Source organism: Salvia miltiorrhiza, chromosome 3 (genome assembly GCF_028751815.1).
Source record: "Salvia miltiorrhiza cultivar Shanhuang (shh) chromosome 3, IMPLAD_Smil_shh, whole genome shotgun sequence".
Taxonomy (NCBI): Eukaryota; Viridiplantae; Streptophyta; class Magnoliopsida; order Lamiales; family Lamiaceae; genus Salvia; species Salvia miltiorrhiza.
Window position 1 is genome coordinate 765,199 of NC_080389.1, and position 27,703 is coordinate 792,901.

The 27,703-nt window shown below is 38.5% G+C and overlaps 5 protein-coding genes across 6 annotated transcripts in view; 3 read left to right on the forward strand and 2 right to left on the reverse strand.

Annotated features, from left to right (window-relative positions):
- Nucleotides 1-6,424, forward strand: part of LOC131016813 (putative late blight resistance protein homolog R1C-3) — a 101,932-nt gene extending 95,508 nt beyond the window's left edge. Inside the window, exon 2 of the mRNA XM_057945561.1 lies at nt 3,922-6,424. Within this exon, the coding sequence (XP_057801544.1) occupies nt 3,922-6,264 (2,343 nt within the window). The 3' untranslated portion in view covers nt 6,265-6,424. The remainder of the gene's footprint in view (nt 1-3,921) is intronic.
- LOC131016908 (uncharacterized) overlaps nt 1-27,703 on the forward strand; it is a 1,184,262-nt gene that overhangs the window by 723,367 nt on the left and 433,192 nt on the right. The window lies entirely within an intron of this gene.
- The window catches only part of LOC131016824 (putative late blight resistance protein homolog R1C-3), a 95,260-nt gene that overhangs the window by 35,668 nt on the left and 31,889 nt on the right, over nt 1-27,703 (forward strand). The gene's annotated exons all lie outside the window — the stretch shown is intronic.
- LOC131016968 (uncharacterized) lies at nt 1,169-2,571 on the reverse strand. The gene is made up of 2 exons (XM_057945820.1): nt 1,503-2,571; nt 1,169-1,426 (listed from the first exon to the last, which is right to left on the reverse strand). Exons 1-2 carry the CDS (start codon nt 1,942-1,944, stop codon nt 1,395-1,397), a joined length of 474 nt encoding a protein of 157 aa, XP_057801803.1. The 5' UTR covers nt 1,945-2,571; the 3' UTR covers nt 1,169-1,394.
- On the reverse strand, nt 7,562-10,746 carry LOC131016936 (uncharacterized). Of its 2 annotated transcripts, XM_057945747.1 has the most exons (6): nt 10,482-10,740; nt 10,306-10,381; nt 10,024-10,135; nt 9,485-9,944; nt 9,353-9,408; nt 7,562-8,645 (listed from the first exon to the last, which is right to left on the reverse strand). In XM_057945747.1, the coding sequence occupies exons 1-5, from the start codon at nt 10,648-10,650 to the stop codon at nt 9,377-9,379; spliced, it is 849 nt and encodes a 282-aa protein (XP_057801730.1). In that variant the 5' UTR covers nt 10,651-10,740; the 3' UTR covers nt 7,562-8,645; nt 9,353-9,376. The 2 variants fall into 2 exon arrangements, with proteins under 2 accessions (XP_057801730.1, XP_057801729.1); XM_057945746.1 differs by lacking the exon at nt 7,562-8,645 and having other exon boundaries at nt 8,652-9,408; nt 10,482-10,746.

Consider the following 27,703-nt stretch of genomic DNA (forward strand, 5'->3'; position numbering starts at 1 on the left):
GCATCTAAAATTGTAGTAATATAAATTATAATATCATTATTTTTTACACTCTTATTTATTTATTTTATTTTTCGATGGTGTCAACATAAATATAGTTGAGCATTAAATTGATAATGTAATTTTTTTTGTTAGATTTCTTATGGAGAATTATAATTCATGATACTCAAACAACATTAACTGATCAAGTTATTAGACAAGAAATTATTAATTGCGTGCAATGTATAATTTAGGTATTTGAATGACTTCAAATATTTTATTTATCAAAATAAAAAAACTAAGAATGTTAGGATGCAGTCAAATAAAGAGTATTTGCTATTTGATGGGCAACATAATATTCTTAGTTGCCTAAGATATTATATTTCAAATTATAATTATTTGTCTTCATAAAAATAAATTAATTATTATATTACACATTTGAATGTTTGCTCTAATCAAGAACTTTCCTCGACAACCAATTACGGCCCCAATCCAAAAACAAACAGAAAAAACTAAATACATATAAACTCAAACAAATATGTACTCCCTCCGTCCATGAAAGAACTTCCTAGGAGGGAGTGACACGTGTTTGAAGAAAAAATATTGTTGAGTGTATTGAGAGTGGATAAAAGGTAATTGACTGTATTGGGAGTGGTGAAAATGTATTATAATTAATATTGAGAGTTGTGAAAAGTGAAAAGTAAGATGATTATAAGTGGTGAGGTATAGTCCAAAAATAAGTAGGAAATTCTTTTGTGGACGTCCCAAAAAGGAAAGATAGGAAGTTCTTTCGTGGACGGAGGGAGTATATAAAAGGAGAAGAAGGAACCTTTTCTGGGCAGCTTCGGCGGCTTTGGCGCGGGCTTCTTCGGAGGCCAAACGCTCCTCTTCTTGTCGGCGCTGCTTAGAGCGGTGGCGAAGCACGAATATCTGTTGATTCTCTTGTGCAGCGGGTCGTGGAGATCGAAAGCCGAAGGGGGGTGGGCTTTGGCGAGAAAGACTAAGAGTGACGGTGAAGCACGAAAGAGAGCAAGGTAGACTGGAGGCTCAGAGGGCGCAAAAGCACGGCGCTGGTGTAGAACAGGCTAGAGATTGCTGATTGGAGCGCAGTAGCGAAAGAGAAGAACAACGAAATCCAACCAGATCACTGCTGAAGACACTCACCGTGGTTGAATATAATTAAAGGCCAAGGTTGGAACATTAGAAAGACTGATATATAAGAATATGATAGATATAGGTGATATACAACCACAACACTCTTACTCAGCCAAGCCCAAACATATATTTCATTCCTCTTACCTAAGATTTTGTGTTATACATTAATGCACACGCCTCATCTTTTCTTTCAAAGCCATCTAAATTCAAGCATTAATTAATTTATCCTTCTTACATACATCCATGCATTGCTAATGACGATTTTACTTCCACTGTTGGAGTCTCGTTGAATGTCCTGCATTCCACAAGAAAATTGGTGATACGATTAATTAGTCTTTATAAACAAATTTAAAAGAGTAATTAATTATTACCATGTGTTTGAGAGGACATCATCAACCTTCCAAAGCCAGAGGTCTCATTCAAGGAAGCACTGAGCTTAATCTTAGGCTGTCTCTCCTCTTCACCATTACAACTCCCATTCAATTTGATTTTGGAGCGTCGATCATCGGCATTCGACATTCTCGCATTCATCAACTTGTCCACCATCCTGCTGCCCGCAACTTGCACTCCACCACTCTTCTGAACATTTCCTGCATTGCACGGCTGCCTCCTCATAATCTTCGGTGGGGCCGGCAGATTCTGATATGCCGGCCTTCCTCTAGTAGCGGATGAGGTCCTCAAGTTCTCATTCGAGATTGATGACCTGGCACGCAAACACGTCGAGTTTCTCGACGTGTTTGAGTTAGGAATGTTTTTTGGGACGGATGACTTGATTTTATTTGGTTTTGGGGTCACCAGCGGAGCGCTTTTCATGTTTCTCTTGTCGATAAACTGCTAAATTAAATCCTTTTTTTTTCACAAACTTGACGTACCACATGAGAAATGAAAATGGAAATGAAAATGGAAATTCATCATCATCAACTTGAAACTCTGAAAGCTTGAAACCTTATGATCGGACCGGCTGTGAAATAACCAAAATTGAATAAAAACAGGATAAGATGCTTGTAGCAAACAATAGTTAGTTTAATTACTAGATATATGTATCTTATCATGGAGGCTGCAGCTTTTGATTTTGTTATCATCAGACTTCCTCTTTGTGACCAAAACAAGATTTCTCTTTGACGACTTCATCTATACACTCTTCCTTGGAGTTGATTGAGAATTTCACAAACTACAGGAAATTGAAGTTTTAGCCACACATATTTTGTCTCCGCCATGATCGAATCCGTCGCCACCAAACCATGACAGCAACGACACAACAACAACGTAATAAAAGTATTATTATTTGAGGATCATAAGTATTATGGAGCCCTCGTTCATCAGGTTAGAGGCTTTAGATGTTGTTGCATGATCTTGGCTTTTGTGGAATGTTGAAGTGTGCATATTCCAAAAAGATGAAGTTAATTGGGTGCTGGAAGTTTGGCATAGGTATATTTCCTGCTGCTCTTCTATCTTCTATATATATCCACACAATGAACTATATTCATACTATATTTATGTTTATGTATGAAAATATTTATATATTTATGATAACGCGTAATACTCTATAAAAATAATTCCCAATGCTAAATTTTATTATAGAATATTTTTGTTGCTGAATTCCATGTTTCAATATGTTTCAATATGTTTACGCGGAGTAGCAATTTAAAAAATATAAATAAAAACATCAATTAGATTCAAACAAAACAAATGGAACAAGTCAACTTTCCCAACTTGCAATTTTTTTTTCTACAAAATTCAATATTTTATACTCCCTCCGTCCACAATTCAGTGCCCTATTTGGGTGTGGGCACGGAGCTTAAGAAAGCTGAAAAAGGTGTTGTGGTGAAATATAAGGGTAGTTGACTAAAGTGATAAAGGTAGTTGACTAAAGTGATAAAGTGATAAAGTGTAGTAAATATAGAATATAAAAGTGAAAAAGGTGTTTGAAGGTGGGTCCATTAGTGGCAAAGGGTAGTAAATATAGAAAAAGTAGGAGAGTAAAAGGGTACAAAAAGCAAAACAGAGCATTCAATTGTGGACACTTTTTAAAGGCCAAACAGGGCACTGAATCATGGACGGAGGGAGTACAAATCTACCTATTCAGAAATTTCTAAGGTGAATACCAACCAACTTGAAAATCATTAATCATAGTTTATTCTTGGATGCATGAATTAGAACATGGAAATCCACATCGCTCACCTACTCTACTCATATATTCTTATTTAAACACTTGAATCAGCGCATACATAAATGACTTCAAGAAAAGCACATGGTTTCTTCAATTAATTAATTACACAGAATACAGTGCTTTGGAGAGGATCGATACATCCATTATCATGTGCATAGCCATTTTACACATTGTTTCTGATAATAACTGAGGAGAGGAGATATAGCCATTTTACACATTGTTTTTGCTGAACCTAAACTAAGATTCCATCAAATTCTTTCTCAGAAAAATATACACTCTTTTTCCTTGGATCATGGCGGCATATGCAGCCATAGTTTCTGTTATACATATCATCGATACAATCGAGCATCACCATTCCCCTCCAATTTGTATCGACAAACAACAACTTGAATCTCTCACTCGAATTGTTACCTCTTTGCAGGAATTTCTTGAAGGTTATAAGTCCCCTGTCGCTGACGGAGATGAAGCTGATCCGCTGGAGATGTTATCGAATCACATATTGTGGATGTGATTAAACTGGGTAGATCTAGTCCCAATGAAGTCAGTTTCATCAACTTCTATGAAGATCTACAAGTGATAGAAGAGATGAATCTCTAACTCAAATTTTTACCTTCTTGCAGATATTTCTCCAAGGCTATGTTGTAGATGCAGCTCATGCGGCTGAAGAAGTGAATTCTAGAGAGGAAGTCAGTTTCATCAACTTCTATCAAGATCTACAGCAAGTGATTGAAGAAATGAATGTGATCAAGAAGGAAGCCATGGAGACTTCAGTTGAAGCTCAGCCTCAGAGAAAGGTTTCCTTGACTCTTGCTGGCTCCTCGACGTCCTCTTCCAATGTGAAGGAAAGCATGATGGTGGGCTTTGATGACGTGCAACTTCAACTCTTGGATAAGCTCACTGGAGGCAACCGTAACCGCCAAATCATCCCAATCACAGGGATGGGCGGGATTGGTAAGACCACTCTTGCCCGACATATATTTGAGCATGCCCTTGTTAAGGAGTATTTTGATATTCGTGCGTGGACTACAATTTCTCAAACTTATAATGTTAGAGAAACACTTAGTCAAGTTCTTCACCAAGTAACTGGAAATTTGGGTAGTGATCTGAGTGAGAAAGAATTGGGAGAAAAATTGTACAAGTATTTATACGGTAGGAGGTATATTATAATATTGGATGATATGTGGAGTGTAAAGGTGTGGGACAAGATGAGGTTTTTCTTTCCCGATTACAATGATGGGAGTCGAGTAATAGTAACGACTAGGCTCTCAAACTTGGCTACTGAGTTGACAAACTCTAATAGCATTGGTATGAGATTTTTAGATGATGTTTGTAGCTGGAGTTTGTTCTCCAAAACTGTATTTGGGGATGAGGTTTTTCCTCTTCAACTCGAGGAAATCGGAAAGAAGATCGTGGGGAAGTGTAAGGGACTTCCTTTGTCGATTGCTGTGATTGGGGGTCTTTTGGCAAAGTCCGAACTTACATTTGAGTATTGGGAGCACATAGAGAAAAACTTAAGCTCAATAGTGAATTCGGAAAATGATGAATATTGCTTGAGAGTATTGAAACTGAGCTATGACCATTTGCCTGCCTATCTGAAGCCTTGTATTTTGTACATGGGGATGTTTGGGGAAGATGAGGTAATTAGGACCGCACAACTCATGAGGCTATGGGTTTCTGAACGCTTTCTCAAACCAATAATCAATAAAAGCTCGAAAACAATTGCCAAGGAGTATTTGAAGGAGCTAGTCGATAGAAACCTCATTCTAGTTGATGAGTTGGGGGCAGTTGGGAATATAAAGTACTGCAAAATGCATGATTTAGTGAGAGATCTATCATTTCAAGAAGCTGAAAAGCAGAGGTTTTATTATGTCTTAGGGCAAGATTGTCCTCGAGGGATAAATAGCCAACACCGCATTTTTATTCCCAGAAGCACTTCAGCTATGACAGTCCGGGATGCCATGGAAACTATGTCGTCACGTGCTCGTTCTTTCATATGTGATGATGATACGGTTCCAGAATTGCTAGATTTCAGATTTTTGAGGACACTGAGTACATATAAGTATTCGAGAGGGTATTTAGATGAAAATGTGTTTCAATTGGTGAACTTGAGGTACCTTTCGGGTGCACTTCGTGAGGGGTTCCAAATCCCTTCTTCAATTAGTCTGCTCTGGAATCTACACACACTAATTGTTTCTTGTTGGGGTGAACATACGATTGCACCGGTAGAAATTTGGAAAATGCATCAGCTTAAGCATGTCGAGTTCAAATATCCAGGAATGTATCTCCCAGATCCTCCGAGCGGGGATAGTGATGTTATGATGGAGAATCTAGAGACGCTCAAAGGAGTGCTTGATTTCAACTTGAATGAAGAAGTGGCTAAGAGAATTCCCAATATCAAGAAACTGTATATAAGATACATGCATAAAGTAATGGACAGAGTGAAGTGCCTCAGCTATCTTCAATGTCTGAGTAAGCTGGAAAGCTTGACGTGCAGAGTATCTGATGATGGAAATGATGAGTATCTGCAGAGTATTAGCTTCCCGCACTCACTCAAGAAGCTGTTTCTTCGATGCGGATTCTTCTTCCATTTGGAGGAAATTCTGGAAAAGATAGCTTCATTACCACTTCTTGAGAAGCTCAAACTGAGTTATGGGCATTTTGCAACACGCAGTTGGGAAATAGTTGAAGGCCAATTCCCGTGCCTCAAATACTTGAAAATGTCTGGGTGTGAGGATATGGAATGTTGGACGTTAGAGGGCTCCTGCTTGCCACGCCTTGAGCAACTTAAACTCTCATTCATTATGTCGTTGGAGGAGTTCCCTTCAGAAATTGGAGAAATACCAAACCTCAAATCAATTGAATTGAAGTATTGCAGTGAATCAATGGCTGTATCTTTGAAAACGATAGTAGAGGAACAAGAGGAATTACAAGGAGAGCCATCGATTCATGTTAAAGTTAATTGATCCCAACTTTTGTGTAGTTTGATGTAATGAGGAATTCAATTGTGGGAATACTAATTTGAGTGATTAATTTTCAATCTCTCTCTCTCTTCCTTCTTCTAAGCGTCGGATCATATATGCCTTTCTTTTTCTTTTACTAATAAATTAATTATTTTATCACAAATCTTTTCTATTCATCTTCTTAGTTACCTAAATAACTGGACTTCAACCCTCAATTCTCTCATCCTAAATCCAAATAAAAAAAGAAAATACATAAAAAAAAATTCCCACGCTGCCTCGCAAAAACCCACGATTTTTCCTTATAACTTTGTATTTTGCTTATTTTTAATTATTTTTATTTTTAGCAAGATAAAACATGGCTCAATCTTTTAAATGCTTTAAACAAATTATCAAAAACTAAATACTAAAAACAGGATTTGTCTTGCTAAATGTACAAATAATTAAAATTAAGCAAAAATGAAATTGTGTCATCGAATGAAGATGTGAAGCTGTGAGATTGAACTTTAGGAGGCGTTTACTTTGCACGATTAATAAAATAGATGATTGGGTATTTTTATCCTCAACAATAGGATTACCCCAATTCCGCCTTTTTCTATAAGATAAAAATCAAACAAAATAAATTTAAATGATAAAAATAAAGGGCTCAAAGTTCCAATCCAACAAAATAAATTTTTTGACTGAGCTCGAATTACCTAAATAGAACATGAAAGGATGGATCTCCTCTTGTTCCTCTACCAACTTTTTCAGCGATACAGTCAATGTTCATGGTCAGGAATTCGAGACACCGACAAGTCCTCTAAGAAGGCACAAAACACTGATGCATATGTTGTATCGTTTTGCTTAACTGATCCTTCCCCGCAGGGAAAGGAACGGTCAAGCTATCGAAAGCAACATACGCGCCGGTGCTTGTGCCTCGTTAGAGGACTTGCCGCCAGTGTCTCGATACCTGGCCATGGACATAGACATTTGTTCGATTTTGCCGGACGCTTCCATTTTCGTGTTTGCTATTGGTGGACGTCGTTTTCCACCAAAATAATTCCTGCAAGAACTAGTATAGCAATAAGCAGGGTCGATCCCACAGAGAACGGTAACAAATTCAAATCCCTAAAGACCTAGATTTTGGTGATGCCACCACGCCTTAATTTGGAGAAAATATTAATCAACTAAGAAAATAAATAAAATCAAATAAAATAACTCTTGAAACAAATCAATAAAAAGGTAACTCGGCTAAAATAAATCCAGATCAATTTAATACTCTGTTCATCGACGCAAAGATTAATTAATCCCTATCAACCAACCAGTTATAGGATACCGTGATACGCACTGACATACCCCAATTCCTACTTACTGTGTCGATAGACAGCTAGATACGCTAGTCTTGTCTATTTCCCTTATTAAAATATAACCTAGCTGGATACGCCAGTCTTAGATTTAATATTCTAATAGCATTAAGATGAAGGAACCCAGTTTAGACCAATTATCCTAGATACGCTAGTAATAATTAATCCACCAATTTATTCCTACTACGAACATGGTAGCTTTATCACTAATCAGCCATATTCCAACAATTACGGATTGGAGGTACTAATTGACTGTAATCCAATTAAACCTAAGTTGGCCAGACTTAAATAAAATCAGAATTATCTTTAAACACTGGGAATAAATCGAAATCAACAGGAATCAACTATATGAACAATTAGGTCTCACAGATTATTAAATCAATACTTCATTATTCTCGCCGAATTAGAAATTAGCTATTCATACTTAAAGTAAAAACAATCAAACAAATAAAAGCAAACATAATATAAAATATAAAGAATTGAAATAATCGAAATATTGTTACCGGAAATTGAAGAACAATTCTTAGAAACTCAAAATAAGTCTAAACAAAAATAAAACAAAACCAAAAGTCTTCTACTGCCGCCGTCAATGTGTTGCTGTTCGTCCCAAGCTCTCATCTGCCAAAAGTTGATCTTCCAAAATAAAACTCTCCCTAATCCCTCATATTAAAACAAACGTGTAGTGCTTGAATTAAAAGTAATCAAAGGTTCCCATCCTCTCCAAACAAAGTCAACTATATATACCTAATCAATCTCAAATTGCGGCTACTCTAATCCCAAGAGTCCTAACTAGATAAAAACAAGAGATTAAAACCCCTAAGTGGCCGAATCACCCCCAAGCCCAATAAATGGCAATTTTCGGCCCTTACACAATAAATGAATCAAAATTAATTAAAACAAGAGTTTTGGGCTAAATTAAATCTAGAATAATTAATTCTAAGCCCAATCTTTAATTCTTCTCCAAAATCAATCAACTTCTTCCATAATTCTCGACTTTCATCATCTCCCGGCATCTGCCATCTTCATTCTCTATCCACGCAATTCCTGCGCCAAAACACCAACGACTTGGGGTAATATCAAATAAAAACACACGATAATAAACATAAATCTAAACAACTAATTCACACACATCAGCTATGCTCTAAAGTTTAAAGAAAAAAACTTAAAAACGATCCCTGACCTTTGCAATTGTTTTCCTCAAACTGACAAAGGCCACTCAATATTGCTACTCTCTAGAAAATTGTAACCCAAAATCGTTAGATGTGCTCCTGCTCCGAAAAATAGTGGCCTATTTTTGCAAATAGCCCTTAGATAATGGCCTTAAATAATTTTAAACTCCTGAAATCGGGGCACCAATTTGGGTTGTATGGATCCATGGAGAAAAGAGAGGTGTTGTGTAGAGAGTGAAAAGAGAGGAAAAAAAGAGAAGAAGAATGGAGGAAGAAGGAAGAAGATAGGAAAATAAAGGGAAGAAAGAAAAAAAAACTTAAAAAATCGGGTCAAGGCACGCCGACCGAGGCAATCAAAGTCAGGTTTGCTTTACTATTAGTATAGATTTGCTTTACGTTTACCATGGCGCTCGAGCCAAGCTCCAACTCATATACAACCACAACACTCTTACTCAGCCAACCCAAACATATATTTCATTCCTCTTACCTAAGATTTTGTGTTATACATTAATGCACACGCCTCATCTTTTCTTTCAAAGCCATCTAAATTCAAGCATTAATTAATTTATCCTTCTTACATACATCCATGCATTGCTAATGACGATTTTACTTCCACTGTTGGAGTCTCGTTGAATGTCCTGCATTCCACAAGAAAATTGGTGATACGATTAATTAGTCTTTATAAACAAATTTAAAAGAGTAATTAATTATTACCATGTGTTTGAGAGGACATCATCAACCTTCCAAAGCCAGAGGTCTCATTCAAGGAAGCACTGAGCTTAATCTTAGGCTGTCTCTCCTCTTCACCATTACAACTCCCATTCAATTTGATTTTGGAGCGTCGATCATCGGCATTCGACATTCTCGCATTCATCAACTTGTCCACCATCCTGCTGCCCGCAACTTGCACTCCACCACTCTTCTCAACATTTCCTGCATTGCACGGCTGCCTCCTCATAATCTTCGGTGGGGCCGGCAGATTCTGATATGCCGGCCTTCCTCTAGTAGCGGATGAGGTCCTCAAGTTCTCATTCGAGATTGATGACCTGGCACGCAAACACGTCGAGTTTCTCGACGTGTTTGAGTTAGGAATGTTTTTTGGGACGGATGACTTGATTTTATTTGGTTTTGGGGTCACCAGCGGAGCGCTTTTCATGTTTCTCTTGTCGATAAACTGCTAAATTAAATCCTTTTTTTTTCACAAACTTGACGTACCACATGAGAAATGAAAATGGAAATTCTGTAAATTTTACCCTTGAAATAGGTTGGATGATTGGTATCTCCCTCTGAACGACTAGTTCTTCTTGTGCATTTGACTCCATCTCAAGTGATGGAAACAGAGGCGTCGCGGGAGGCGTTTTCAGCCTTGGATTGGAGAAATAAATAAATGTCAATAATTTTACTGAATACGCCAACAGTTTTACTGAACGAAATGAATATCTATTCATGCGGTCTCTTGATTTATTCAGTAAAATTATTGACTTGTTTAGCTTCTCTATTGATCCATTTCCTATTAGAGAGAAGTGATAGATTACCAGTTGTAGTCATTTTTACCAAGGAATTCTGCCCCTTTTCTTCCTCCCGAATTCATTCTGCTCAGCCCAAAGCTTCCTGCACTTGAAACACCAATTTCATCACAAGTTCATATATATAACATCCAAACTCACTTGCATAGTTGCATATATATGTAATTATAAGGACTCAGACTCACCATTTGCTTCAAAGTCATCAGAAATAGGGTTAAGAAGGCTGCCAAATTGATCTTTTTCGCGCTTCTTAAGCTCGCGGAAAAAGGAAAGCTCCTCATCTATGTCCTTGAAGCAACTCGAAATCCTTCCTGCCTTGTCAAAACCTGCGCCTGCTGCTTCTCTTCTCTTCATCTCTCTCTCTCTCTCGTTTCTTCAGTTTACCATCTTATGTCAACTTTTAACCCAACGTAACATTTTATAAGATACATACGGAGCTAACAATGTGTTTTGGTCGTTATGTTTGGAAATGAGAGTGAGTGATATATATAAATTAAATCCACACATGACATGATTGAGGAGCAGGGACAATTTAACGTTTAATAGTATAGATTATTTGCAAATATTAATTAGTCCATGTCAAGTAGTAGTATAAATATATTTTCACCACCCATCAGACTTAGTTGTTGCTATAAAAATAAAATAATGGGGCAATTTGATGTAGTCAGATTCTTGAATAAATTAAGTGCATTTGGCGCATTTGAGAGCATTGCAGTCTGGCGATCAAGACTGTAAACAAGTTGTGAACAACTTATTTTTAATTTCATTATATCTTTAATTTATATCGTTTTTAATTGTTTGATAAAGTTGCACCTTTGTTTAGTGCTCCCTGACTTGATCTTCAATCTATACTAATAGAAAAAGAGCCTAAGCATTTTATGGGACAACTTGTGGATTGCCTATTTTACCCCTATCATATATTTTATAGGGTTAATTGCCGCAAAAACCATATCCTTTTTCGATTTTTGGTTTTTTCCCATGACAAAAAAAATCTGAACAAAAATTCATGAATTGGAAAATTAATTGCAATTTCCCCCGCGTCCATTTTTTCCCCAAATTGAATCCGAGGTGGCAATCGGATTTCCAGCGTGTCATCGCCGGGAATTGAACGAGACGACGCCGTTTTAATTATAATTAAACGACGCCGTTTTATGGTTTTTTGACAATTGAATTACAAAATCTGAAGCTTAAGGTTCGTCGATTTAGGGTTTGTCGAAGCTTAGGGTTCGTCAAGCAAAATATCCCAAAACCTAACTGGAAGCTCGAATTCAGGAGCTTTGCAACCGCTGCACAATGTGGATGTGGAATACCAGCCGTCCTTGTTGTTCATGATCATTGGAAATGGAAATGAAATGTTGATTTGTAGATTTTAATGGCTCCAAATCTGGAAATGGAATGCCCTGCTCAAAATACACAATTTGTAGATCTTAATGGCTCGAAATCTGAAAATGGAATAACACCAAAAATCTGCTCAAAATGTAGTTCTTAATGCAGAGCAAAATGGTAGCCAGAGCTGACCAAAGCAGCCAGAGCTGACCAAGATAGCCAGAGCTGCCTTGGTCAGCTCTAGCTGCTTTGGTCAGCTCTGGTTGCCTTGGGCTGCCAGAGCTGACCAAGGCCACCAGAGCTGACAGAGCTGATTTTAGGTGAGGTGGAAAATTAAGGTAATGTGGCTGCCATGTCATGATTTTATTTTAACACTTGGAATCAATTAAGCCACGTTGGATCGGAGATCGCCGGAAAATGGACGCGGGGGAAAATTACAATTAATTTTCCAATTCATGGATTTCTGTTCAGATTTTTTTTGTCATGGCAAAAAACCAAAAATTGAAAAAGTATATGGTTTTTGCGGCAATTACCCCTATTTTATATTACTAGCAGTAAGAACGTGCGATGCACGTTAAACACGTGTGTTTTTGTACTATGTAAATATAATTGATAGATATTATTATATAATTTTGAATATTTGTATTTTTTTTTATTAATTTGATTTTTACTATGTAAATAAAATTCATAGATATTTTATATAGTTTTGAATATTTGTATGAATTCATTTGACTATAATTGTAATTTAAAAAAGGAATCAATGCAACTATTAATGAATAAATTTAAATGCAATAAAGTAATATTCATAATATACCTCTAAATAAAAATGGAAAAAATTCTACAATAAACATCCTAACTTATCTAAATACGGAGCAAGACGAATTTTAGATCTTCTCTTGTTTGTCTTCTTCTTATTTTTGGTTTGCAACCGAATGTTGTTCAACGGCAGATCGTCGTCACTTGTAATCTCAATGTAGTCATCAAACTTTTTCTTGGCTACTCTTCTTTTTTTCTTTGGCGGCTCTGTGGGTTGCAACTCCATCGTAGTTTTTTTTTCTTTCTAGACGGGTTTATCTTTTTTGATTTCTCGGGTGAATGTTTCTTTTCTTCCTCTTGAGTGGGCTTTTCTTCAATATCTCCAACATTGATGCTTTCCATCGGTTGCGTCTTTTGGATTGCATTTGCTACAATATTGAGATTTTCCCGTTGATTGAATTTTATAGACTTGAGCATCATCATGAAGCATATTTATGTGTACGCTTGTGTGCTTAATCCTCTATAGTATGTGGAGGATGTTTCACCCTGTGAAAATGTTTAATTGTTACTCCCTCCGTCCGCAATATCATTTCCACATTGTGGACGGCACGGGTTTTAAGAAAAGTGGTGGATAGTAGTGGAAATGTAGTGAGAGGAGTTTGGGTCCCACAATTGTTGTGAGTGGAAGATTGTGGACCCTACTTCTATAAATGGAAGTGGAAACGATATCGCGGACGGACCGAAATGGCAAATGTGGAAACGATATTGCGGACGGAGGGAGTATAATTATGTAATATCGAATTTTGTAATATGAATTATTTAAATTATAGTAAGTGTTTAAGTAAGAAATCTTAATTTACCTCTTTGATTGAAGAAAGATCGATATTCATCCACAGAGCATCCTACATATACCTCTGCCGCTTAATCGAACAGTGTAACACGAGCATTGCAGTCACCTTATATAACATTTATTGTGATTATGTATCTGGAAATATATGAAATGATAAAAATTATTATATGTTTGTTATTGTGTCATTAACTAATTTTAATTCGTAGTAGGTTTAAATTTGATAATTACTTGGGCGACGTCTCAAGAACTTCTTCATTACATTTTTTGCATATTGCACTCTCATCAATTTTGGAGAAAGATGTGTTGCAATTTTTACAAGAATCATACCATATTGTTTCTTTATTTTCTACTTTGTCAATAATTCCCATAAAGCAAAACGAAAACACCCTAATATATGACAAAAAATAATATATTATAGAAATAGTCGATTATGTACTTTTGAAATGCATCATTAATTTTTTTATATATCGTACCTCCAATAATAAATGTTGATTGTCTCTGAGATCTTTAAGAGTGACTTTCTTTGTTTGTTTTATTTTTTGTGCCATTGCTAATTTAGCAATTGCTAATGCATCGTCATCAACATCAGAACACCTGTATATAATATTAAATGATATGTTAGAATTTTTTTTAAAATATATAATTTATTTACTTTTTGATACGTACGATTGCATCGGCTGAATCTCTTTACATGTTGGTGTAATTTGCAAGACGGATCTCATCGTATTTTGCAAGAGTATACCACCTAATATATATATATATATATATACACATATATATACATAAAATATATTATTAAGTATGTAGTATTTTTTTTGAAGGGAAGTATGTAGTATTTTACAAGTAAAAATAAGTAAGTATTATTTTAAGAAAATATATATAATATGTTTGTTACCAAATTTTCTTTTTGCTACGACATAGGAAATCGCAACAGTTGGCTTCTGTGCAATTATTTGTTCAAGGTCATCTCCTTCATTTTTCGTCATATCTTCCCATAAAGATATTTTTACAATTTCAGATCTATGAGAAATATTGAGTAAATTCAATTATAGTTATTTTTCTAAGGTTATGAACGAATTATAGTATATGAAACATTAAATAAAAATAACATATGGCTATATATATATGCATTGGAAATTGAAAGATGGATGCGAATAATAAATTAAGAACTTACTTTTTGTTCATGAGAGTTATGTTTCTCACAGCCTTTATCACTCATTTGATAGGAATCTGTTGACTTTTTTGTACTTGTACTAAAATTCCAAAAATATCTGTGACAATTTTTTTGTTTTATTCATATAATTATATATTTAGAGTTTAATGTATGTTTTATTTGAAGGAATATTTTAAACTAATTTCACTTACCAAACTCTTCTTCCTTGTCAAGCTTTGGTTCCACATCGTTGAACTCCACAAAATTATATGGTATTTTATACTCGATCTCGTCGAATGCTTCCTTTATATCAGAGTATCTGTTGAGTATGAGCTCTTTTTCTCTATGGATGCTTGCATACATAGTATTAACGTTTCTAACCTCTCCATTAGAGATTAAATACGTCTTGTTGGATTCAAACTTTTTTCCAAATTTGCTCATTTCATTATTGAACATTGTCAGTCCAATTTGGACACCCTGCAAATTGTGTGATAAATATATAAATTGTAAAAATTAATATATATGTATTTAATATGTTATATGTGTAAATAATATGTATCATAGTAAAATAGAACCAAGTTTATAAGTTGAGCTAAATTTGTGACTTACCTCTTTGTCAATCATTATCAATTTTCAAACTTTGTGCCTCTAAACACTTTAAATACAAATAAACACTTTATCGATTCAGCTTCTTCATAGGTATGATTTATAGATTATGATTGAGTAGGGATTTCATTAAGACATATGCATAATGAGAAAAGTAAATAGCCTTAAGCTAAGGTGGAGCATAAATATTTGCAATTTATAATTGTAAAATTCTGAAAATCAATTTATATTATTGTTTATATGATTAGTATGCTACAGTTAATGGGTGGGAATGAAAAGAATGTTCTCTACACATAGTGAATTATAATCTCATGATTGGAATAATATAACTTTAGAAGAATAAAATTAATAGATTAGTCCAAAAGTTTAATACTACAATTCAAATTAGTAAAATCAATTATAAACATTATAAATATTTAAAATATGATAATTAACTAATTTAATCATCAATCAATTTATAAAAAAGTTAATAGAGATACCTTTTTTCATTGGAGATAATATCGCCTGCAACTATGGTTCTTGCTAATGAAGTAGAAGTAGAAACCGAATTTGTGTTACGAACCAAAGATGCTGGATCAATTTTTCTAATGTTTTGATGCCAACCTGTTTCGCCTATTGGAAAAAGAAGTGGATATTGCAATGGATCATAACATCCATAATAATGCTTTATTCTATGTCTGTCGCCGGAATGAGGATGAAATTGAAGGATAATCTTTCAATGTTCGAAAGAATTTTGCATACGGGTTGATCTCTAAAATTTTCATGAGCATCTATACAAAACTTGATTTTGCATTACGTTAATTCTGTTCTCAACCTCACTTTGTGTGTCATGAAAAGTATAGCTGAAAAAATATTGGAGACGCATATTGTGGGATCAATCCAGGAAGATCATGATAAACCATGCCTTGTGCTCGAAAAGAATAAACTCATCGTCTTGCAGATGCCAATTCTTTGTCCAATTTTACACCGAACGATGTAAATGAGAATATACTATTATAAGCACGAATATTTCTTCTGAAATTAATAGCTTCTTCTGACTGAGCTGTAAACAATTCATCCAATTCCAGAGAAACTTCAGAAAATGCAAGTTTTACTTCTCCATTATCACAACAAAACGTAGGAGGTTCATTTTCAAATCTTCTTGCACCACAATGAATGCAATCATGCACATTTTTCAATTCATGTAGCAATGAACCTAAATAGATAAACAATATAATTAAAAAAATATTAATAGTTTATCATAATGTATGAAACATGTTTTAATCTTAAAAGAATGTAATACTAATTACAATTCAAATCACTTGCATTTCGTTTACGTTTATTTTGCCTTTGTAGATTTTTTCTTTGTCTATATATATATATATACATATATAGATATAGATTGTAATACCCCGTTTCCTCGAGCTAAGTTTAGAATACTTTTGAACTTAGATTAAGATGATTCAAGCCGGATTTAAAAAAAAAAAAAAAAAAAGAATTTATTTTAATTCCAACAAAAATAATTTACAAAAGCATTTGTAAATTTAGTCATTAAATTTATATGCATTGCATATTTATTTAATTAAGCATTCAAGCATTCCATGAGTTGGGATTTAATTTTGTTTGGATTTAATTTTGTTTGGGCCTTATGTTTTAATTAATTATGGGTAATGAAATGAGAGCCCAAACCTTTCCTACTAAGCCCAACCCATCTCCACCAAGATATTTCATCCACCTCCACCGCCTCACTATTCTCTCTCCATCTTCAATATATCTTCTTTGCTGCACTCTCTCTCTCGTTCCATCACCCCAAACAAAGTTCAAGAGCAGAGCAACCAAGCAAACTCAGCAGCCAACCATTTCAGAATCTGATTGAACTTCTAAAGGTTCAAACTTTAACTCCCTTGTTGCTTTATTTTACATTTCAATTGATATCATGTAAAAATTTCCAGCCATTCAATCGAATCACACACTACGCATTCCCAGCAACTGATTTCCCCATATAGCAAATTCAGTTTTCGTGTATCAAGTTTTGAAACAAAATGACAGTGACATACATGAGCATACAATCTGTGTTTCTACATACATCAGAGCATGTTTTACAAAAGAAGAAAGAAAAGTTTTGAGCTTTGTTTATGTCTGTCGATTTTGGGCTGGAAGGACGACGGCGGTGGCTCGGCGCCACTGTCGGTCTGGCTGGAAAAGATAGAAAGTCGAAGGCTGGAAGCGGCTCATCGTCGCTGCTCCGGCGAGGGCTTGAGGGGAGAGTCGAGAGTCGAGGGAGGCAGGGCACGGCGGCTGTGCCGCTGCTGCCCGGCCACGGTTGGAGAAAAGGAGGTGGGCTGGTCTTGCTGTGGAGTCGAGTCAGGGGAGGCTGAGCCTAAGGCTCCGGCGGGCGGCTCCTGCTGCTGCTCGTCGGTGGGAGTCAGAGAGGGAGGCTAGGCGCTGCGGCTCTGCCGTTGCTGCCTAGCCACGGTGAAGAATGGGAAAGGAGAGGGCGGCGGCGGCCTGGGGGTCGTCGGCCATCGGGAACAGGGGCTGAGGCGGTGGTTGGGTTTTCACAGAGGGAGGCCAGGGCGCGGCGGCCCTGCCGCTGTCGTCCGGCCACGGACGGAGGGAGAGCAGAGTAGAGAGGGAGGGAGCGGCGATCTCGCCGTTTCCAAGGAGGAAGACGACTCGGATGGAGTGAGGTGAGGGTTTCGATCTGAGAAACGCGATCAGTCGAGGGAGAGAGACTGATGTGCGCGACTGACGGAGGGAGGCGGCGGCGGTACCTATCGTCGTTGCCAAGGAAGGAGGCCGGTCGACGGCTGCCTCGCCGGAGGAAGCTCCGACGGCGGGACTTATGGCTGAGAGAGAGAGGGGGGCGAAGTTTGAGCAGTCGAGAGGGAGAGACGAGCAGTGAGACTGATGTGAAGGTGTGTGTGCGTGACTGATAAGGAAAAGGGGGGAGGGAGTGTTGGGCTGTTGGGCTAGGGCATGGGTGTTGGGCCGAGTATTGGGCCGAGTTTGTTTAATTTTTGTTTCAGTTTGGGTTGGGCCGATTTATGTTTTAAATTTCAGCTTGGGCCATTGCTTTAAATAAATGTTTTGGGCCCTTATTTTATTTAAAGACTTGGGCTGCTTTGATTAATTCTATTAATTGGGCTGCCCTATTTTAATTAATTGAACTATTAATTAGTTTAATTAATTATTTTCAAAGAATAGTTTTCATAATAATATTAAATTATTATTATGTGCATATTTTAAGTAATTACTTATTATATGCTAAGCATGACATGAAATTGCATTTATTTTGCAATAAAAGTATTTATGATTTAATTGGTTTTATTTATAATTCCAATTATTAAAGAAAGATGAGTAAGAATATTGTTGGTGTTCTTAACTCAAGAGAAATGTTTTCAATTATTTATTCATTAAATTTTGAAAACCGGGCTAAGTGAATCATAGAATGTTAAGCACTTCACCGTGATTTGAGTTTAGATTAAAGAGACCTATTAAGAATAGATTTCTTGTAGGCTTTGAACGTCAGGAGGATTAGCACTGCTATTCCGATTCAGAGATAAGTTTAACGACAGGCTTTGCCTAAACAGGTGGGCTTATTTTTCCAAATGTATGATTTAGCTATTAAGCTTAAATGTTCGTGAAAAATAAACTGTTTATCCAATAAAATGTTTATGTGCACTCTGCTCTGTTTAATGCTCGCCACAACGAATCAATTGAGGTTCTCCTATAGCCTAACACGTTATTTGAGAATTGTGTACACCGTTAGCTGACTCGGTGGGTTGATCTCCATTCGGGCACTAACTAAGAGGCGTTATAAGGATGCTTGCTGGATGTGTTCCGAAGCATAGAATGTAAGGGCCTGCCTGGGTAGCATCCCGAGGTCAAAAGTAAACTTGTCTGGGTTACGCCCTCAGTTCAAGTAAATGGGAGAAATGGATCCGTCGGTGGCTAAAAGGTCCGGGATCATAGCGAGTAACAGAAATGAGTGTGACAACTGCGCGCAAGATGAAGTATATATATATATATATATATGTAACGAAATGTTTTAACATGCTTAGAAGCTCTTTCAATTTAAAACCTTCTAAGTCATGTGAAATATGATTGGATAAACTGTTCTTCAGATTATGAAATGTTTCAAAAGTTGCAGCCCACTAAGTACATTAGTACTTAGCCCAAAAATCTTCAAATGTTTTGCAGGTTAAAGGCTGGTGCTGACGGAGCGAGCTGAGGCTAGGGTTCAACTCCGTATTTTATCTTTCGCTGTTGCACTAGCTCTTTTGTCTTTTGTTTCTCTAAACATAAGACCTTTATGTAAATTCTGAATTTTTGTTTCTTAGCGAACTTAGACTCCTATATATTTTGTTGAGCCGAGACTTTTATTTCACAAGTATTTCATTCTAAATGTTGGTTATCTGAAGCATGACACTAAACTTGTGATCCTGAAGTTATTATGTTGTTGAGGGATTCGTATCACTTGAATACCTGTCTTTCTTCATCCAAAGGGGCTAAGCCCGATTGTTATCCCTTTTATTCGAATTTCACAAGGTTTTTCCTTGTTCATTTTAAATGATGAGTCGTACCCCGGTTATAGTTATCATGTCAAGAATTGGGGTGTGACAGAGTGGTATCAGAGCATAAGTTTTCTTTCATGTCTCTGATAACCAAAAACTTCTAATGTTAAGTCTAGATTAGTACCTCTAGACTTCTAAGAAAGTTGTTGAACCTCAGCTCGCCGTCACACTGCCGCAAGAAAGGTACGATTTAAAGGTTTCAAAGTTATTAAATATTTTGAGAAATTTCAAGAAGTGCGCGCTTTCAAAGAAGGATGCTATGTGAATTGCTTAATCGCTTTCCATATGCTATAAGTTATGAATTGCTAATCGCTTTCATTTTGTTATTTTGAGTCTTCGACTCATATAACCAAGTTAATATCGTGTTAGGGACTACCCGAACCCTTAACGATAGTTTCGTGTTTGGGACTACCCGAGCCCTTAACGAATCAATGTACGAATGGTCGAGTTAGATTCCTTGAATCTTTCCGGCAAAAGCAAAGTTTTTAAGGAATGTGACATTTATTGTCCACGTGTTTTAAAGGTTTCAAAAGAAGCGAATAAATGAAGGAATGAATGAATGAATGAAAGTTTATGTTATCGTTTTAGGTTCACTGCCTATACGATCAGAATGAAGGGTCCTCTTACAATTGTTTGAGTACCACCCAAGAATGCCTTGGGAATGTTAGTCGTGATAGCTCCGCTTGATCGATTTAAGTAAGGACTGGTAAGATAGAAACGTTTAACATAGATATGTTATAACGTAGAAGCAATGTTATGAGATTAAGGATCCACTTAAGTACTCCACTAAGTCAAGATCAGTTTCCACATAGAGTTAACCTTTCACATGGTTACACTATAGAAGCGATATACTTTGTGTATATCTATGTATGTATACATGTATGCATGCATGCGGAATGAATCTCACTTTTGTGTTGATTTTGTCCGTTAAACAGAATGGAAGATGCGCCGAGAGGACGCGGTAGGGGACGAGGACGTGGTCGCGGACGCGGCAGGGGATTCATCCCTGAACAGCCTATCCCTCAAGTAGCACCAGAGCGTGCTGCTGAGGAAAAGTTTCGTAAGGAAAAACCGCCAACGTTTGATGGTCTGGGCGATCCCACAGACGCCGAGAAATGGGTCAGGGCAGTGGAGCGAATTTTCAGCTACATCCGCTGCGATGATGAGGATAAAGTGATTTGCGCAACCTACCAACTGGTAGACGAAGCCGACTTCTGGTGGGAATCGGTGAGGCGCACAATGACTGAAGAACAGTGGGAAATGTTCACTTGGGAAGATTTTAAGAATGAGTTGTACGAGAAGTACATACCAGGATGCTATAGACAGAAGAAATAGAACGAGTTCTGGAATTTGAAGCAGAGGGCTGGGACAGTGACTGAGTATGATAGGGCTTTTAACCAGCTATCACGATATGCACCAATGTTAGTGGATACTGATGAGAAGCGCGCAGAGAAATTCAGGAACGGACTACGCCACGAGATCTCAATCTCCCTAGCAAGTCAGGGAGGTCTCACATATGCACAAACTCTGAGCAGGGCTCTCACCATTGAGTCATTGCTACCAAGGGAGAAAGGAAAGGTTCCTGGACAGTCTGGATTTGTACCACCTCAGGATGGTGGTAAAGGAAAAAGGAAATGGAACGAGAGAACGGGTGGAAACCCTGGAAATGGAAATGGATATGGGAAGAAACCGTGGACTGTAAACCAAAATCAGAATCAGCCTCAGAACCAACAGCATCAGGCAACTATTAAAACACCTTGCCCGAAGTGTCAGAAACTCCATCTGGGAGAGTGCTTGAGAGGAGTGAATGTCTGTTATACCTGCAGAGAAACAGGGCACTATGCTCCGGCATGCCCAAGAAAGAGGGGAGGAGCACCGCAACAACAACAAAACCAGGGTCGTGGAGGACATCGGGGTCCGCCCCAAAATGCTAGGGCCTATGCCCTTAACCAGAACCAAGCAGCGGGAAACCAAGGAAACTTGGCAGGTATGATTAATGTTTTCGACGTGCCGATAATAGCTTTGTTTGATACTGGAGCGTCCCACTCTTTCATTTCACATGCTGCTTGTAAGAGATTAGAACTAACTCCACTTTCGGCTGAGACAACTTTAGAGATTAGCACCCCTGGTGGTGGAAGATTGGCTGCTAAGGACGTTATCTCGAACTTAGAGCTGAACATAGGTGCTGAAACGTTTAAGGCAGACTTGTATGTCATTGCGATGATAGATTTTGACATGATCCTAGGAATGGACTGGCTTACTCAAGTCGGCGCCACGATACTGTGTAACGAGAGAAAGATCTCTTTCCAAACCGCTGGAGATGAGAAGGCAAGTTTTCATGGCATAAAAATGGGAGGAAGAGTACCAGTGATTTCAGCAATGAAGGCCACAAAGATGATAAGGAGGGGAGAATGTTGGGCTTTCCTAGTCAGTTTGACAGGAGAACATGAAGTGGAGAAAACGATCGAAGAAGTTTGTGTGGTGCAAGAGTTCAAAGATGTTTTTCTCGAAGAATTGCCCGGTTTGCCACCAGACCGACAATTAGAATTCACGATAGATCTAGAACCTGGAGCAGCGCCAGTGTCCAAGGCACCATACAGAATGGCTCCGCCGGAGTTACAAGAATTGAAAGTGCAACTACAAGAGTTGTTGGACCTAGGTTTCATACGACCTAGCGTATCACCATGGGGAGCACCAGTCCTATTCGTCAAGAAGAAAGATGGTTCACTAAGGATGTGTATCGATTATAGGGAATTGAACAAGCTCACGATAAAGAATAGATATCCTCTTCCGAGGATAGACGACTTGTTCGATCAGTTGAAAGGAGCCGGTGTGTTTTCCAAGATTGACCTAAGATCCGGTTACCACCAACTAAGGATGAAAAGAGAAGACATCCCAAAGACAGCGTTTCGAACGCGATATGGACATTACGAGTTCACCGTGATGCCTTTTGGTTTAACGAATGCCCCAGCAGTCTTCATGGACCTGATGAACAGAGTTTTCCATCAGTACCTCGATAGTTTTGTCTTAGTGTTCATTGACGACATCCTCATATACTCTAAGACTGAAGAGCAACACGAGGAACACTTGCGCATCGTGCTTGAAACCCTGCGTAATGAGAGACTGTTTGCCAAATTCAGCAAGTGTGAGTTTTGGTTGAAGGAAGTGATGTTTCTCGGTCACATAGTGTCGACTGAAGGAATCAAAGTAGACCCCGCCAAGGTCGAAGCAGTCAAGAAATGGAAGGCACCATCGAATGTCAATGAGATCAGAAGTTTCCTCGGTCTAGCTGGTTACTACAGAAGATTCATCGAAGGATTCTCGAAATTGGCTAGGCCAATGACTCAGCTTTTGAGAAAAGGGACTAAGTATGTTTGGTCCGAAGCTTGTGAACGATGTTTTAAGGAGCTCAAGATAAGGCTAACTACTGCACCAGTGTTAGCAATACCAGAAGAAAATGTAGAATTCGTGGTGTACACAGATGCCTCGAAACTAGGATTGGGTTGCGTGTTGATGCAAAATCAGAAAGTGATAGCATACGCGTCTCGTCAATTGAAGCCCCATGAGCTGAACTACCCGACTCATGATTTAGAACTGGCAGCCGTCGTGCACGCGCTGAAGATTTGGAGACACTACCTCTATGGAGTTAAGTGTGAGATCTTTACAGATCATAAGAGTTTGAAGTATTTCTTCGAGCAAAAGGATTTGAACATGAGACAACGAAGATGGCTCGAATTAGTAAAGGATTACGATTGCACCATTAGTTACCACCCAGGAAAAGCGAATGTGGTAGCTGACGCCCTGAGTCGAAAGACGAAGGCCAAGCTTGGGTATTTTATCACCCAGCAGAATGAACTAATCCGTGACTTCGCCTCACTCAGTTTAGAGATTGTTCATCCTCCGGACACAGTGTCGGGTTGTGTAGCTGCGCTGACAGCTAAATCTGATTTGAGAGAAAGAATTGTGCAAGCACAAAGAGAAGATTGGTTCTTGGAGAAGATGCGTCTCGCTGCAAGAACAAATGAAACGAAAGGATTCACTGAAGCAAAGGATAACGCACTTATGGTTGGTGAAAGATTGTGTGTGCCACATAAGGAAGAGTTAAAGAACGAGATTATGAGCGAGGCTCATGATACTTCCTACACTGCACATCCAGGCAGCACAAAGATGTACCAGGACTTAAAGAAAATTTTCTGGTGGAAAGGAATGAAAAGAGATGTAGCCTTGTTTGTGGAGCGATGCCTCGCTTGTCAACAGGTGAAGGCCGTGCATCAGAGGCCGTATGGAATGTTACAACCACTACCAATCCCCGAGTGGAAGTGGGAGCACATCAACATGGACTTCGTAGTGAGCCTACCGAAGGCAGCACGTGGAAACACTGCAATTTGGGTCATAGTGGACCGATTATCAAAGACAGCGCACTTTCTGTCAATTCAAATGACACTTGGATTGGAGAAACTTGCAAAGTTATACGTCAAGGAGATAGTACGCCTTCATGGTGTACCGGTATCTATCACGTCAGATCGTGACACCAGATTCACATCACGTTTCTGGAAAAGTTTACAAGAAGCAATGGGCACTCAGCTAAACTTCAGCACAGCGTACCACCCTCAGACTGACGGGCAGTCAGAAAGAACGATTCAGATCCTAGAAGATATGCTGCGAACGATTGTCGCAGACAAAGGTGGAAGTTGGGAGGATTTGTTACCTCTTGTAGAATTTGCTTATAACAACAGTTATCAAGCAACAATTGGAATGGCTCCATATGAGGCCTTGTATGGCCGAAAATGTCGATCACCACTTTACTGGGATGAAGTGGGTGAAAGAAAGTTGTTAGGTCCTGAACTGGTCCAACAGATGGTTGAGAAGGTCGACCACATCAAGCAAAGAATCAAAGAAGCTCAAGATAGACAAAAGTCTGACGCCGATAAACGCCGATCGGAGTTAGAATTCAATGTTGGGGATCGAGTTTTCCTCAAAGTTTCTCCCTCAAAGGGGGTTATACGTTTCGGAAAGAGGGGCAAGTTACGACCCCGTTATATAGGACCTTTTGAGATCCTAGATAAGATAGGCCCTGTAGCCTATAGGTTGGCATTGCCGCCCAGCATTGGAGACGTGCACAATGTGTTTCATGTCTCTCAGTTAAGAAAGTATGTGTTTGATCCAAAACATGTGATTAAGCACGATGAAGTGGTCCTAGCCCAGGACTTAAGTTATGAAGAGAAACCAGTCCAGATACTTGATCGCAAGGTTCAAGTTTTACGTAACAAGAACATCGTTCTCGTTAAAGTAAAGTGGAACCATCACGGGATGGAAGAGGCCACATGGGAACTTGAAGATTCAATGAAAGTCAAGTACCCCGAACTAGATTACCAAGGTATGTAATTTCGAGGACGAAATTTTCTTTAAGGAGGGAGGGATGTAATACCCCGTTTCCTCGAGCTAAGTTTAGAATACTTTTGAACTTAGATTAAGATGATTCAAGCCGGATTTAAAAAAAAAAAAAAAGAATTTATTTTAATTCCAACAAAAATAATTTACAAAAGCATTTGTAAATTTAGTCATTAAATTTATATGCATTGCATATTTATTTAATTAAGCATTCAAGCATTCCATGAGTTGGGATTTAATTTTGTTTGGGCCTTATGTTTTAATTAATTATGGGTAATGAAATGAGAGCCCAAACCTTTCCTACTAAGCCCAACCCATCTCCACCAAGATATTTCATCCACCTCCACCGCCTCACTATTCTCTCTCCATCTTCAATATATCTCCTTTGCTGCACTCTCTCTCTCTCGTTCCATCACCCCAAACAAAGTTCAAGAGCAGAGCAACCAAGCAAACTCAGCAGCCAACCATTTCAGAATTTGATTGAACTTCTAAAGGTTCAAACTTTAACTCCCTTGTTGCTTTATTTCACATTTCAATTGATATCATGTAAAAATTTCCAGCCATTCAATCGAATCACACACTACGCATTCCCAGCAACTGATTTCCCCATATAGCAAATTCAGTTTTCGTGTATCAAGTTTTGAAACAAAATGACAGTGACATACATGAGCATACAATCTGTGTTTCTACATACATCAGAGCATGTTTTACAAAAGAAGAAAGAAAAGTTTTGAGCTTTGTTTATGTCTGTCGATTTTGGGCTGGAAGGACGACGGCGGTGGCTCGGCGCCACTGTCGGTCTGGCTGGAAAAGATAGAAAGTCGAAGGCTGGAAGCGGCTCATCGTCGCTGCTCCGGCGAGGGCTTGAGGGGAGAGTCGAGAGTCGAGGGAGGCAGGGCACGGCGGCTGTGCCGCTGCTGCCCGGCCACGGTTGGAGAAAAGGAGGTGGGCTGGTCTTGCTGTGGAGTCGAGTCAGGGGAGGCTGAGCCTAAGGCTCCGGCGGGCGGCTCCTGCTGCTGCTCGTCGGTGGGAGTCAGAGAGGGAGGCTAGGCGCTGCGGCTCTGCCGTTGCTGCCTAGCCACGGTGAAGAATGGGAAAGGAGAGGGCGGCGGCGGCCTGGGGGTCGTCGGCCATCGGGAACAGGGGCTGAGGCGGTGGTTGGGTTTTCACAGAGGGAGGCCAGGGCGCGGCGGCCCTGCCGCTGTCGTCCGGCCACGGACGGAGGGAGAGCAGAGTAGAGAGGGAGGGAGCGGCGATCTCGCCGTTTCCAAGGAGGAAGACGACTCGGATGGAGTGAGGTGAGGGTTTCGATCTGAGAAACGCGATCAGTCGAGGGAGAGAGACTGATGTGCGCGACTGACGGAGGGAGGCGGCGGCGGTACCTATCGTCGTTGCCAAGGAAGGAGGCCGGTCGACGGCTGCCTCGCCGGAGGAAGCTCCGACGGCGGGACTTATGGCTGAGAGAGAGAGGGGGGCGAAGTTTGAGCAGTCGAGAGGGAGAGACGAGCAGTGAGACTGATGTGAAGGTGTGTGTGCGTGACTGATAAGGAAAAGGGGGGAGGGAGTGTTGGGCTGTTGGGCTAGGGCATGGGTGTTGGGCCGAGTATTGGGCCGAGTTTGTTTAATTTTTGTTTCAGTTTGGGTTGGGCCGATTTATGTTTTAAATTTCAGCTTGGGCCATTGCTTTAAATAAATGTTTTGGGCCCTTATTTTATTTAAAGACTTGGGCTGCTTTGATTAATTCTATTAATTGGGCTGCCCTATTTTAATTAATTGAACTATTAATTAGTTTAATTAATTATTTTCAAAGAATAGTTTTCATAATAATATTAAATTATTATTATGTGCATATTTTAAGTAATTACTTATTATATGCTAAGCATGACATGAAATTGCATTTATTTTGCAATAAAAGTATTTATGATTTAATTGGTTTTATTTATAATTCCAATTATTAAAGAAAGATGAGTAAGAATATTGTTGGTGTTCTTAACTCAAGAGAAATGTTTTCAATTATTTATTCATTAAATTTTGAAAACCGGGCTAAGTGAATCATAGAATGTTAAGCACTTCACCGTGATTTGAGTTTAGATTAAAGAGACCTATTAAGAATAGATTTCTTGTAGGCTTTGAACGTCAGGAGGATTAGCACTGCTATTCCGATTCAGAGATAAGTTTAACGACAGGCTTTGCCTAAACAGGTGGGCTTATTTTTCCAAATGTATGATTTAGCTATTAAGCTTAAATGTTCGTGAAAAATAAACTGTTTATCCAATAAAATGTTTATGTGCACTCTGCTCTGTTTAATGCTCGCCACAACGAATCAATTGAGGTTCTCCTATAGCCTAACACGTTATTTGAGAATTGTGTACACCGTTAGCTGACTCGGTGGGTTGATCTCCATTCGGGCACTAACTAAGAGGCGTTATAAGGATGCTTGCTGGATGTGTTCCGAAGCATAGAATGTAAGGGCCTGCCTGGGTAGCATCCCGAGGTCAAAAGTAAACTTGTCTGGGTTACGCCCTCAGTTCAAGTAAATGGGAGAAATGGATCCGTCGGTGGCTAAAAGGTCCGGGATCATAGCGAGTAACAGAAATGAGTGTGACAACTGCGCGCAAGATGAAGTATATATATATATATATATATATATATATATATATATATGTAACGAAATGTTTTAACATGCTTAGAAGCTCTTTCAATTTAAAACCTTCTAAGTCATGTGAAATATGATTGGATAAACTGTTCTTCAGATTATGAAATGTTTCA

Bases quoted from the DNA above. Each gene is read 5' to 3' on its own strand.
- LOC131016968 (XM_057945820.1), bottom strand. From the start codon at position 1,944: ATGAAAAGCGCTCCGCTGGTGACCCCAAAACCAAATAAAATCAAGTCA. The intron at 1,427-1,502 runs GTAATAATTAAT...TGTGGAATGCAG, and splicing joins GATGTCCTCTCAAACACATG to GACATTCAACGAGACTCCAA.
- LOC131016936 (XM_057945747.1), bottom strand. From the start codon at position 10,650: ATGAAGAGAAGAGAAGCAGCAGGCGCAGGTTTTGACAAGGCAGGAAGG. The intron at 10,136-10,305 runs GTAATCTATCAC...CTCCAATCCAAG, and splicing joins GGTAAAAATGACTACAACTG to GCTGAAAACGCCTCCCGCGA. The intron at 9,409-9,484 runs GTAATAATTAAT...TGTGGAATGCAG, and splicing joins GATGTCCTCTCAAACACATG to GACATTCAACGAGACTCCAA.